At 37.9% G+C, this 13399-nt stretch overlaps 1 protein-coding gene across 5 annotated transcripts in view; it reads right to left on the bottom strand.

Annotated features, from left to right (window-relative positions):
• The window catches only part of DCAF5 (DDB1 and CUL4 associated factor 5), a 67364-nt gene that overhangs the window by 31298 nt on the left and 22667 nt on the right, over positions 1–13399 (bottom strand). For all 5 annotated transcript variants that reach the window (XM_027891724.1, XM_027891722.1, XM_027891723.1 and 2 more), the window contains one exon: positions 1128–1341. In XM_027891724.1, coding sequence (XP_027747525.1) covers positions 1128–1341 — 214 coding nt within the window. The remainder of the gene's footprint in view (positions 1–1127; positions 1342–13399) is intronic.

Here is a 13399-nt window from a genome sequence, read left to right as displayed (position 1 = left end):
ATACCAAACCCATAAGAAAATGGCTTCTAAAGCAGAGAAACATATACTAAGGCTTTTATCTACATCTTCAGTAACAGATGAGAAGCTAAACTATGCATCAGAGTGTACACAGGTCTACACTGATTTCCAGAGGAGAAGAACAATGAACCACAAATTGTCAGCAGTTTACTTCTTAAGCAATACGAATGTTTTCCCATTCCTAAATGGGAAAACATTAATTTTTTTTAAAGATGGTTTCATTATCACATTTTCACACTCCTTGTCAAAAACTATGAAAATTCAGAAACACTGCTCAAATTCAGAGACATAGAAGTATTTCCTACTTGCAATCTGAAAGAAGCTCAACTCTGCCTCCTGCAGTAGCAGCAATAGAATTAATGATCAAATTCTGACTGCAGGAATTTTGCTGATGACAGCAAAGAAATTGTTGGATCATAGTTCAATACTATCATGGCTTGAAAATACATTTTTTGTCCTTACACAGTGTTAGTGGTTATTAGATGTACAACTGTCCAAAGACAATATCTGGCTCTAGAATCATACGAACTGCTGTTTAGCCACTTTATGTGTGACCTATTTCTCTGTGATTAGTAGTAGGGACGAAGTCCTGCTTCAGTAAAGTAACAGACTATTCCTTCCTAAGCACATGCCATCATCGCTTACAGAACACTGAGCTACTAAGATCTATCCTACTGATCCAGTAGTGTAGTATTAAAAGAGAAACACTGTAATTTGAAATAAAAATCAATAACTCTATAAATCCACAATATTTACATTTGCCTCTACTGCATTCAGTAGCAATATTGAAAAGCAAGGAAAATGCTTCCTTATCATATGTAGATGAGTAGACAACATCATATGAACAGAATCCAAAAAACGTCTGCAAATATTTTCCTTCTGAATATTATCTTCCAATGAGTATTAGATTACATCAAACAAGAGGTAAAATTTATTACATACTTTGTTATTTGTTTTCCTTCTTTCATAGCCCACATGGCAAAACAGTTCTGAATAACCTTCTGTGTGTCCTGTCTCTTGTTTTATCTCATGAATCAGAAAAAACCCACCCTTACAGAGGTGTTCTCAAACACTCATGGAAACTCAGGACAACATTGGTTGCTTATTACCTGATCACGATCACCTGCAAAACAGCAGCTCTTCATAGTACATGAGTTGAAGTACCCTTGGTTGTCAAACTGGAAGACAGGAAGCCGGCAATGGATGTCGTAGAGGACCGGGGGAAGGCGCCGACGCAGAGCCAGCAGCTGGGTCCCATTACTGTTGAACCGGACACTCATGGCACTCTGAAGGGAGAGGTTTCCACCATAGCGGAGAAGTGAACTGGGAAAAACCAGATGAAACAAGTGAGATGGGCCGAGCATATAAACTGAACTACTTAAAGACAGAACTTTCTTTAACCTTACTGAGTCATTTCAAACAAACAAGCAGAGTAAACTATAATCTTACTTAGTTTCTGCTTCAAAGTATCAATTCCTGAAAAAACTTAAACCAAAACTTGACTGACAAACTATCAAAATGCTATGATTCTAGAATCTTCAGAAGAATAAAATTAAGGACTATGAGTAGTTTTGTTAATAACAAATACATTTCCTGAATAGGAGCAAAATCTGACAGAGCACTTAGCCTTAAAAAGATTGTCCTTGTACTTCTGGGATGTCTGCCTTTGAAACTGACCCTACCAACACCCAGCCCTTTTCGTTAGCTGGTGCTTGAACCTAGACAGTCCAAACTTTTCTTAACTCTGCTTTTTCTCCCATTGTAGATAGTCTGACCATTATCTCACCTCTGGCTTTATTTACATCTCTACAGGGCATCTGAGGATGTTTGATCTCTACAATCAGTTCCAGATGTCTTAAATAAAAGGGCATCTTACTAAGGAATTATTGCAACAAATGCTAAAATAAGTCACTTAGCTAATCTCAAACTGGCTTCATCTAAAAATACTGCCAAGTAGGCAAGACAATTATGCTGACACTGTTACCTAAAACTCTCACATGCCTGAATTAGCTAATTTCCTTGTCCCCCGTAAGGCTGTACATCCAGAGCTGGAGTATTTGTATCTGTTCTTATTGACATACAGAAGACAAAACCAAAGGGCCACAGGTTTCCAGGCTCTCTGTTTAAAAAGTAATAGAAACTAAATGTGTTCCATCCAGGAACCTAAAGATAATCACAGCATACCTGAAATGCAGCTTGTGTTGTACAGACTTTCTGTTTTTTTCAAAGACTTCGTTCAATCCCTGTACTTGAAATGAGTGTGTGTATAGAAAGGAAGACAAAGATGGAAGACATTTTGTCCCTTTTTTGTTTAGTGATCACTGAAACCTCCCTTAGAAGTACCAGCATTTTTTGAGCAATACCCATCAAATCTTATTGGGAGCTGTGACTTTTATGCACCTTCTGGACCACAAAAGGCATGCCAGCACAGAATTTGCAAATTCTAGAGGGAAGTTTATTAACAGATTTTAATGCATAATACTTTCTGATGTAGCCCTCTGCCCAAACAACTATGAAAAATGAGTCACTCCACATTGATGGAAAGCCACATTCCACGCAGGTTGAAACACGCTTTACTACATGAGATACTGTTAAGTTAAAACACTATTGTTTCTAAGCCAGAGCTAAACAAAACCAAAACAAAATAGAAGACTATACATAATGAATGCACTAGAAATACACTGCTCTCACATACATGCACTTTGTGAAGAGAACAGTCAAAGCCAGGGTGCCAAAAAGGCACCAGAAGTCACATTTTCAAAGTCAGCTAATTAGTAAGACCTTCAAGCTGGGTACTTTTGAACACCTGTATCAACATGAACAGTCCTGATCTCTCATGTTCTCCTCCTCCTAGGCAAAGCTGATGAGCTTCTCTTAATAGCGTTACAGATTTTTAATAGAAACATGAAAGAATGTAATAGTAGAAACTGTAACCTTAGAGACAAGAATTTAGGATCCCCCTCATCAGCCCTACCTTCTGTTATTCAAGACCAATAAAGTATTAATCCAGCTCAAAATACTCAGATGTTAAAAAAGCAAAACAAAAGAAAACCAAAACACACATGACTGTTTTGCCTCCCCCTGTCCTGATATGTTTGAGTAAGCCAATTTTTTTCCTATGGAAGTTTCCACTTCCTAAAAAACACTTGACAAATAAACTAAAACAACACAATGCTCAAAAAAAACCCCCAAACAAACCAAAACCTCAACAAAAAAGAAACAGGTAGAAGAAATAACCCCAGATTATTTTTTTTGAGAAAAATCAATTTTTATATTAAAATATATGAGTTCTCCAACATGGGTAAGAAGGTCATAACATACACACACCTATCAGACCTAATGTAAAGGCGTAGCCACTGCTGCACCAAGCTCCTCTACTCATTACCAGTTTTCCTCCTTAATCCAAACCACAGCCTGGAATTCTCTCCTGTCTACAAATGAGTGAGCCTACCAGATGCCTTATCCTTTCAAGTCTTCAGGCAAAGTTTCCATGGTTACTCTTATTATGCCCTGCCTGAAATAATTTGAAATTATATTTTCTAGTAACAGTAGTATAATATTAAACTAGCTTCCATGCTGCTTACTGATGTTTCACGAAGCTCCTGTGGCACCATTATCAAAGCAAACACCTCTTGGAGTTGAATTCTGTCTTGTGTTGCAGTTACTTTAGTGTATCAAAGCTCCAAAAGAGTATTTTACTTCAGAAAGCAAAGGACACAAGAAAGACTAGAACTTCGGAAAAAATGATCATATACACACATAAGAAGTCTAGAATTAAGGAGCTGATTTGTTAATGTTCCTTAAAAAGATCCACAGCTTTGACTACCTCGTACCCTTACTCTTCCACATGACTGAGCCATACATGCAATAGAAATACATCTCCTGCTGTAGTTCCTTGCACATTTGGCTCAGACAAAAAAAAGAAAAACAAACAAAAACCCCAAATCCCACACTAATACAAAAGGCAGTGGGCTAGTTTGGCTGATGCAGCCAATAGTCATTTGTCTTACATTTGTAATGTAAGAGTGACATGCTGGTGACTTTCCCGACTTGCCTCAATTCTCATGTCTCCAAAAGTCAGACTCTATAGCTCCAAGTGCAACATTTTGCTGTACTATTCACAAGACAATGGTTTTCTGTTTTCCCCACCCTGCTGTGTCTTGATTGCTTCCTCTCTGCCTCTTTGAAAGGGTTTGTTAAATTAACTTCACAGTGTTTTCCTTTAACAAGCTCTGAAAAGAGGCAGTAGGTAGTCAGGTGGAGATGAGATGAACAAATTGACACCAATCCCTGCCAAACATCCATTTCCTGATACAAACAGATGAAAAATATTTGCTCTCTCTCTCCTCCTAGACAGAAGATTTGAGAGATATGTTCAGGAATATGAGGGGGTATGTATATGGAGGGAGTGCAGCTTGTGGCTCCTATTTCTCAAAGGACATATAAAAGATTTGAGAAATCTCTCTTGCTCTGTCTCCTACTGCAGGCAGTGCACTTGGTAGCAGTACTGAGAACCGAGAAACCCAAGACTGCAGTATCTTCCATCATAAAAATTAGTTGATTATAGAACAAGAATGCTGGCTTTAGGGGAAAATACTAATTGCCTGAGTATTCTATCTCCATCAAAACTGCAGGAAAAGAGCAGTGAGCCATACCCAAGAAAGAAGCTGGCAGAAGTTATTTTTGATGGTATTAAACCACTATTAATACTCATTAGTACTAAGGAAGAGGTGTGAATCAAGAAGCCCTAGAGATCTTCAAAATAATCAGAATCAGAGCTTTTGCACCTTTTTTTTTTTTTTTTTTTTTTTTTTTTTTTTTTTTTTTTTTTTGGTAGGGACAGAAAAGGAAGGGGAGCACTGTGCTTAAGCATGTTCACTGCTCAAATGACTATCACCACTTTCCTGGTTGCCCCATAGTGCTGCTCTGTACCTTTAGATGGTGCTGCTTTTGGATATTTTCACATAGTGGGGCAGTGTAGACGTGTTTGGGTAAGTTGCCCATGTTAAAGCTGCCACTTCTGCCTGCCCTTATTGCATGCTCCAACAGAGAACTTTCAGAGGCAACACCTTCTTGCAGTTATTAAAAAGTTTACTGATGCATCACACTCAGTCCTTTCCTCTTAAAGACCCAGACCATGACAGCTAGTGAGAAATCTGAAGGCAATCCTAAAGGGGTACCTCTGAACAAGATGGATGCCCTTTCTGCCAGAGGCATTATCTTTATGAATCCAGAGCCAGACTACTCGAATTTACTCTGCTTCCAAATTTGGCTCACCCAGACAGCTGTGGAATGCTGATGTTGCCTGCCAACTCTGGAAGCAATACAGAGACGCATGCACATCTGAGTTTTTAAAAAAGTCATATTGTATGATTAAGAGAAATATTTAGACCACAGATGGAACATTACAATCCAAACACGCATGCTGGAGCTGGAGGGAGACGGAGGAGGGAGAGAATGGCCGGTTATATGCAATATGGTCATTTCCGTAGCTGGTTATGCTGCACACAGGCAGCATGCAAGTGTTAACTAAATACCCGCCCAGCCAAACAATGGAAGGCTTTCAATCCAAGAGTAGACCACTAATGTAAATAAATCAGTTTCTACTGGCAGGCACTGGGGTAAGGGAAGGAGTAGTCTAACTGGACTCAGAATTTGCAGGAAAAGTCTATACCTGAAGCAAGCATTTGTCTCTCCTCCTCTCTCCTCTTTTCCAGACAAAGAAGCTGTTACATCCATTTTTGAAGAGTCGACTGCCTGACTGAGAACATAAGCTTAAATCAGGCTATTCAAAAGTAAGTTTGGCACAAGACAGTGCCCATTAAAAGTGAGAGAAGATCAGTGTCTTGGTAGAAATAAAATTAAATTTATATGTTAAATTAAACCACTGAATAGTTCCTACCGATAAGCTACAAATCTGACAATGAACTGCAGGACAAATACTGGCCTTGGGAAATGGGTGTCATTTAAGAGGGAAAAGAAAGGAAGGAAATAAGGGAGAAAGTGTTGGTATCATAAACAGCAGTGAGTGAAACTAACTTAATGAAAGAATGACCTTAAAAGGAAAAAATGAACTGAATGCTCACAACTGATACACACCATTTTATACAACTGTATTTGTCAGCAATTTTGTAACCACAAAATTGAGGAACTTTTAACTGTGCATAAAGAGCTGAAATGAAACTTGGCAAACAGAATTTTGGCTTGGAAAACTGCAAAAAAGTTAGGGGTTTTATTTGCAAGTTATTTTGTGTGTAAAAAGACACACAATTCATATTTAGTCTGAAGAAAACACTTAGAAAGGGCCAAATTAACAAATAACAGAGAAGTAAGCACAATATCAATAATCATGCAGACATTTTTAAAGCAGATTATGAGTATCACAAAAATCTCAAAACAGTTTCTTTGAAAAGCAGATAAATTGTGTCAAAGTGCATGGAAGTTCTCTATAAGTACTCATAAGTGTTAACAAATCTGAAGGAAATCCATCACTGTTTTAAGATTAAAAGTACAGAAGCCATACTTAAGATTTTATTATTTTTCACTAACAAGCTCATTTTTCTAAATTCTGTCATCACTACTTCTGATTATCTCACTACCTTTTCAAGAACTGTTTCCAAGAACTATATCGCCCAGAATCCTTAACAGGAAGTAAGGGGTATTTGTTTGGACACTGAAGAATAACCAAATAAAATAAAGGCTGTGTATTATTAGCAAAACTAAACATATTTGCTTTCTTTCAAAAAGAAAATGTAACTAAAATAAACTGCATCCACCATTACTGGAAAAGTACAGAATTCAGAGTGAAGCTTCTGCGTGTTCAAGAATGGGACATTCCTTCTGCTGTTTACTGTTAGGGTCAGAAACATGTAAACTAATACAAAAAAAGAATCTCCCCATCATTAATAGACTTGCATGCACGGCAAGCTCTAAGCTGAGCGAAAGCTTCACTTTTCCCTCCAAACCAGAAGGGTAGTATTTCTAATTTTTTTTAATAAGGTTCTTATCTAATAACTGACTTCAGAAACTGGAGCCTTAAAAATGTCGGACATCACTATTTATGTACTCAGAGTGATCAGAACATGTAACAGCAAAGGCTTGCACGGTTTGGCCCTTATGACCTAACTGAATCACTGAACGTTGCTTCACCAGTAACCTCAGGCAGTTCTCCAGAAAGCATTATGTTTTCCTTTATTCTGCCTTTATTCACAGGAAAATAATTCAATAATTTCAGTATTTAGGAAAGATGGCGAGAGCAGAGGCGTAAAGTATACAAAGCTCTTCCCCTCATCTATATTATCCTTTCAGGATTTAAGGCTTATCTCTGCCATTACAGAGATTGAATAGTAGCAAATAATAACTACAACAAACAAGCAAACAAACAAAAAAAAACCCTGTTCGGCTGAATGTTTCACATCCTCCTGCAGCTCTAGCCAAAACTAGTATCTGTTTTGGCCTTATCACAGACCTGTTCCCAAACACTTTCACTGTCCTAGGCTTGCCCTCACTACAGATCTGGAAGTCAGTGTCCTATTTTCATTCTCTGCTTGAATCATCTAGGTGTTACTGTAATGTAAGTAATAAGTGAGATCTAGTAGGCAGGAAAATAGTTTTTCAGGAAAAAAAAAAAAAAGGAAACCAAATCAAAACAAATTTAGCCAGACAAAAAAAGAAAGTAGAGAATACAATCTAAAAGTCAACTGTCCAACAGCCACATGCAAGATAGTTAAAATACCTGATCATTTCCATCCTTTTCTCATCCCTAAATTCTATGGCAAGAGTCCATTATTCAGCCTGTTCAGAAATAGCACCTTGTAGGATGGAGTACAGACTGTGACAGAGAACACTGCTCAGCTAAATCCAGCAAAACACAAAGGAGTAGATTCCATCAGATAACCAGATAGAGAAGATGCAAATACAGTCAGACATGGCATGGGAAGATGACCTCTAGGCCAAATGAAGGAACAGGAGCTGTTCCCAAAAGGAAGCATTCACCAAAGTCATTATAACACAAAGAACATGGATACCACAGAATGTTATCTCAGAAAAATAATCCGATTGTAAAAGCTGGCAACTACTCCTGAAGAGCGAAAACCATTTTGTAATGTAAAAGCAGTCACGTGTCAATACTGCAGTGTTACAAGGCACTTTTTCCTACACATTTATGCACTGCAATTGTTGTCTTGCATTAGGAAAGCTGAGTAAACATCAGCCATAAACTTGTTCTTTTATCCAATAATTTATATATACTTACTCCCTTTCTTTTCTCTAGTGAAGCTGCAAGAATTTTTAATTCTTAAAAGCTACAAAAGCTGAAATTAACGATAAGTTCCTTTCTTTTTACAGGAAAAGTGGCAAGATCCAAAATGCTCCTGCAGTTTAGAAGAGTTCAGTCTTGACTTAGTAAAATTTTTGTCTCTTTAGGTAAAAGATTAATGTAAATTGTCATGTAAAGCTAACTGAATGCAACTGCACACATAACTTTGGGCATATCAAGTTGGTTCCACCACAATTTCCCTTGGACTGATGTTTTAAAGATTAATTCCATTGTCTTACAATAGGGTTGAACCAACATTTCAAATGTTCCTCTAGTAAATGCACTAAGAGGATCTCTCCTTCAATTTCAATCACCAAAGGTTTTTTCAAATTTTTTTTTCTAACAAAAAAAGGCTTCTCTTTGCATTCCCTCCACGTAGAAATAAGGTATAGAGGCAATTATGGCAACACTTAGATGATTACAAACCTATTTCCTTAAGAAAGAAGGCTACAAACCCCCATTAAATCTGAGCTTCTTTTGAAAAACAGATTATACTTTTCATATTTGCATTGGAAGGACAACACTTTGCACTTTAAATTCCTGCTTTAGAAAGACCTGGGTGAGAAAGTATTTCAAAGCCAACAAAAAGATTAAGCATCATGAGGCTTTTGAAGTAGGCAGTATTCCCATTTCTCTGTACAGGAAAAACCCAGGGCAAGAAAGGTCAACCAACAGACCTACCCAGCACTGTGAAACAAAACCAGGTTTCCTGAACTTCATGTTTACTGCATGAAGTTACACATAGTGTTGAAAATTTTAAACCTGAATAGCATTGCTGTTTCTAGGAGCAAGCTGGATCCGACAGAAGGGCAGTACCTATCTTAAAGTGCCGGGCCAGAACCAAAATACTGCTAATGTGGGGATGCTGATAGGTGTAAAAAAGTTTCATATTCAATTCAGAAAATCTCTGTGCATCTGATGGAGGGCTAACTATCAGCAATAGATAGTGTGATTTTAACTGATGAGGCTTTGAGAAAACTAGTCAATCGAGAGGGGAAGCTGAACAGAAGAGTGACCATAGCCCTATCTGAGAGCAACAAAGAATTAAAAGTTGAACTACTAAAAACGCTCACTCTCTTTTATCATAAATTTTGAACCTCAGTTCTCCAAAATTTGGTTGTGTCTGATCAACCGATCCAGGGATGCTAGAGGAAAGTCAGAAATCTTTCTAAATACACTCCACTATGGGAAGGATACCAGCCTAAACATGGAGAAAGCAAAGATAAACCCTTTATCCCAAGAGGACTGATGAGGTCATGCATAAAATGTGACTGTAAATGATATATGAAATGTGTACATCTAAAACAGAAGCTAAGTGAGAGGGTCCTTTCTAGGGTACTGTCCTAGTAAATTCCACAATAAGGACAAGACATAAAGGTGGGAAAAAGAGACTACAGCACCTGTTTTTGCACATTTAAATACCAGGCAGTATTTAGCAGACTTGCATAGTTAAGTATTTCAAGACTATCTATTAGGTAGTGCTCACACCACCAAGAGAAAAGAGTTCTTGCTTCAGAGTAAAAAATACTTAGCAATGAATTCACTGATTTACTTATTTTGCAACTTTAGGCCGTATTTCTGTCTTTAAAGAAAAAAAAAAGAAGAGAAAAGCATCAATTGACTGAAGGTGACAACCACAAAAAAAAAATCAAACACCTCCATATGAAGGAAAGTCATCAGCATAACTAAAGTCTTACTTAATGACTGTCACCACCTCTCTTTGCCCAAAGCCAGAAAGGCTTATTTGCAAGTACTCCCTGTTTATCTTCAGTGAGAAAACAGAAAGAAAGGCAGAGGAGACTATCTTAGATATTTCTAGCCCTAAAGAAGTAATTGATTTTGCCTAAACCTGTGGCAAACAGTTTGGAGATTTATTTATGATTACAATAAGAAAATCAAAGCCAAAGGCCATCTCAAAATACCCACTCCCCCCAGATGTCATTATGGTTCAAATGTTGCATCAACACACCTTGAAGATTCCCAGAGAAGAATACTTCAATCCCCACAAATTTAAGCAATGGTCAGTTCACTTTCTACCACATTTAAAGAAACTTTTAAGAAATAATGGAAGACAAATAGGAGGAAAAGCATCTAAGTTTAGGTTCTGTGTAGTTTGGGAAAATATGTCAAGTTAGATCTGGTTAGGAAAGCTTCAAATTCTAGGTTGAGAAACAAATTGGTTGAGCTGCCTCAGTAGCCACAGAAGTGTAACAGATGAGAATGGTACAAGTGTGGGATGAGTTCTATTTCCAGTGTGAGAAGACAAATAGTTATTTGAACTATTTGAGGTAGTGTGGTTGACCCATACTGGTGAGTGCCAAAATAGCACTTCAAATTTGTTATACTGTAACCTTGCTAAATGGATTACTTTGAGCAGGATCAAGTGAGTCAAAATTCACAGCAAATGGTTCAGTGGGAAAGGGAAAGAAATGAACTGATAAGCCTGACAATAAAAAAGTGGTTGCCAAGATACACACATTTTTCCTGCAGTCATTAATACAGTGCTCTGCTCAGAGCAGGATTGACAAAGGTTTGCAAACAGAAATATTCAGCACACTTCTATTGCACTGAAATAATTTAAACAAGTAGTTGCCAATTCAATGGTGTAGAGAATTCTTCCACCTGCGAGGGCTTTGGGAATCCCAAAGCATTCACATTGGAAGTGATGAGAATCACAAGTTTCTTTCCTTTACATGAAAAGTCAAAAAACAAAACAGTAAAAGTAAAACCTTACATGTCCTCCATACTATTCTTGCCATCCCACTCCTGTAGCCATCATGTAACATCTACAGATTCCACATTATGAAAATTCCCCATCCACCAGTTCTAGCTTCTAAGGAAAGACCACTAAACCTCAAGAAACTCACTGTCAGAAGCAAACCCTGTGCTTGGCCCCTGAATTAATATCCCCTGCAACACAATCAGCAACAATACTGGATCCCTCACTTGCACTTTCCAGAAGCTCAGTAATTCATCCAACATACCAGACTTCTTGGTAACACACAGATAAAACTAGGCAGCAGTTTCTTTGTGGAGTGCGCTCAGAAAGATAAGCTAGAAAGAATAAAACTCAGCATGCACATGAGCATTTCTCAGAAAATAACTGCTGTCTCTGTTCTTCTGGTATGATCTTTATGAATCAAATACCTTGAAGGTATGACCCTAATAACTAAAACTGGAACCCAGTGGAGACCTCAATCTACGGACTTGGAAATCTAGGGCTGGGAACAAAATAAGTGAAACTACAAGTCAAAGCAATCGGGAGCCAAGATCTGGATTTTCAAATGAGCTGAGTACCCATGATTTCTGATAAATCTGGACCAAAAGTTATGCATTCAATAAATAGTTTTTAGAGTTGGATTGTGTTTTCTTGCAACGCAGCAACTAAGCTGAATGCCCAGTAATTAGCAATTGGCAGAAAAAGCTCTGTTCAAGAAAAGACTTTAGAGAAGACAGTCATTTGGAGACCAGCAGCACAGTGCACTGACATCTGCAAAGTCCTCCACACACCAGTAAGATCAACATACCTCAACATTTATAAACATGCTAAGAAGAGTCCTCCCTGGAGATCCCCCTGAATCTAATTAGTCTATTATGGGGAAGAAATCTCCACCTCTACATATTGCTTACTATTTAATGATCTAATCAGTAGATGATTCACTGGTATCTGACGACGAGTATTCCTTATCCAGAACCTGGGGATTTGCTTCCTCTGAATTCTCAACACAGGAGGCAAATTTGTTGTTGGTTGAAGTCCACTAAGAAAACCTTCTTGATTGATGTTTTTTTTGAGACACAAATATTCATTTAACATGAGCTAAAAAAGTTTGCTAAAATAGGCTCTGAATTGCAGTTACTTCTCAGCCAAGACAAAGAAAGAAATTAAAGCTCAATTAATGCTCCTATTTAGTTTTGTCTGTAAAGCCTTGACAGAAAACATTGAAATTGACACTCCTCTAACTTGGGTTTATTATGATTTGTATGGTCAAATTAGCTTTTAAAATATGCCACAAGGTTTACAATCACCAAGGAATACCAGGTGTGCCCAGATTGTCAAGGATTGTCATCATTGGGCTTTTTGAACTGACTTGTAACTACGCAGACAACACAAGTCTCCCGAACTTTCAGAAGAATCTTGGAAAGGTCTATTGCACGTAAGCATTTCTACCTCCCTCAGAGCTGAATTCAGTACTTGAGTTAGGGGGGGACAAAGGCATTCCCAGATTCCAAAACTCAAGTTGGGGGTCGTGGAACCCTATCTTGTATTCCAGGAACACTTTCACTTCTATTTTGTAAAAAGCTTGTAAGGAACAGGCTAATAAGACAAAAAAAGAGGAAGGTTAGCGTAGCAAAAGAAACTGAAGCAAGTAAGTAGAATGAACAGAATGTCACAAACAGCTGAGAATATCTAATAGTTCACTGCTGCTCAAATGAGGAAGGTTTTGTTTCCTTCTCATGTCCTGTTCTCAGCCTTGTAGGCTTTACTCTCTCTTCTCCATCATTTACACTATCAACTGCGTCCTCTCCGAAGCAAGTCCGACTTGCTAGGGCATAAGAAAGCTACAAAGCATTTCCAGCTTAGTTTTCTAACTTCTAAACATGATGAGTTGGATCAAAAAACCAGGTCAAACACAGAACTATGCAATGAATACAGGAATGAGGGCCTATCTAGTTCTTAGATAAACCCATCCCAGGCTCACAGAAAATGACCCAAGACATGTATTTATGACCCAAGACTTAACATTTTAACCCTTGAACTGGACACACAAATGGATCCCAACGTGTATAAAGTACACACTCAACACTCCTATCACAAGCAGAACATACTTCTGCGAACAGTCTTTTTGTAGCATGAAGACAAGTTTAAAAATGTGATGGTCATTAACAATATAATTTTGACATCAAAAACTTCCAGATTAGTTGATGTGAGTCAGGGGTATGGGCAACATAAGAAAAGAAAGAGGGCATAATTATCGCATTTTCTTAGGGAGGAAAAAAAAAGCAGTCTTCTGATTTCAGTAAAAAGAAGATGAGCATGAGGCTCCATGGAAAAGGCAAAGGGAG

This window comes from Empidonax traillii, unplaced genomic scaffold (assembly GCF_003031625.1).
Source record: "Empidonax traillii isolate 1590-97213 ecotype Southwest subspecies unplaced genomic scaffold, ASM303162v1 scaffold328:size603334, whole genome shotgun sequence".
NCBI classification, from domain to species: Eukaryota; Metazoa; Chordata; class Aves; order Passeriformes; family Tyrannidae; genus Empidonax; species Empidonax traillii.
This window is presented reverse-complemented; position numbering and strand designations above follow the sequence as displayed.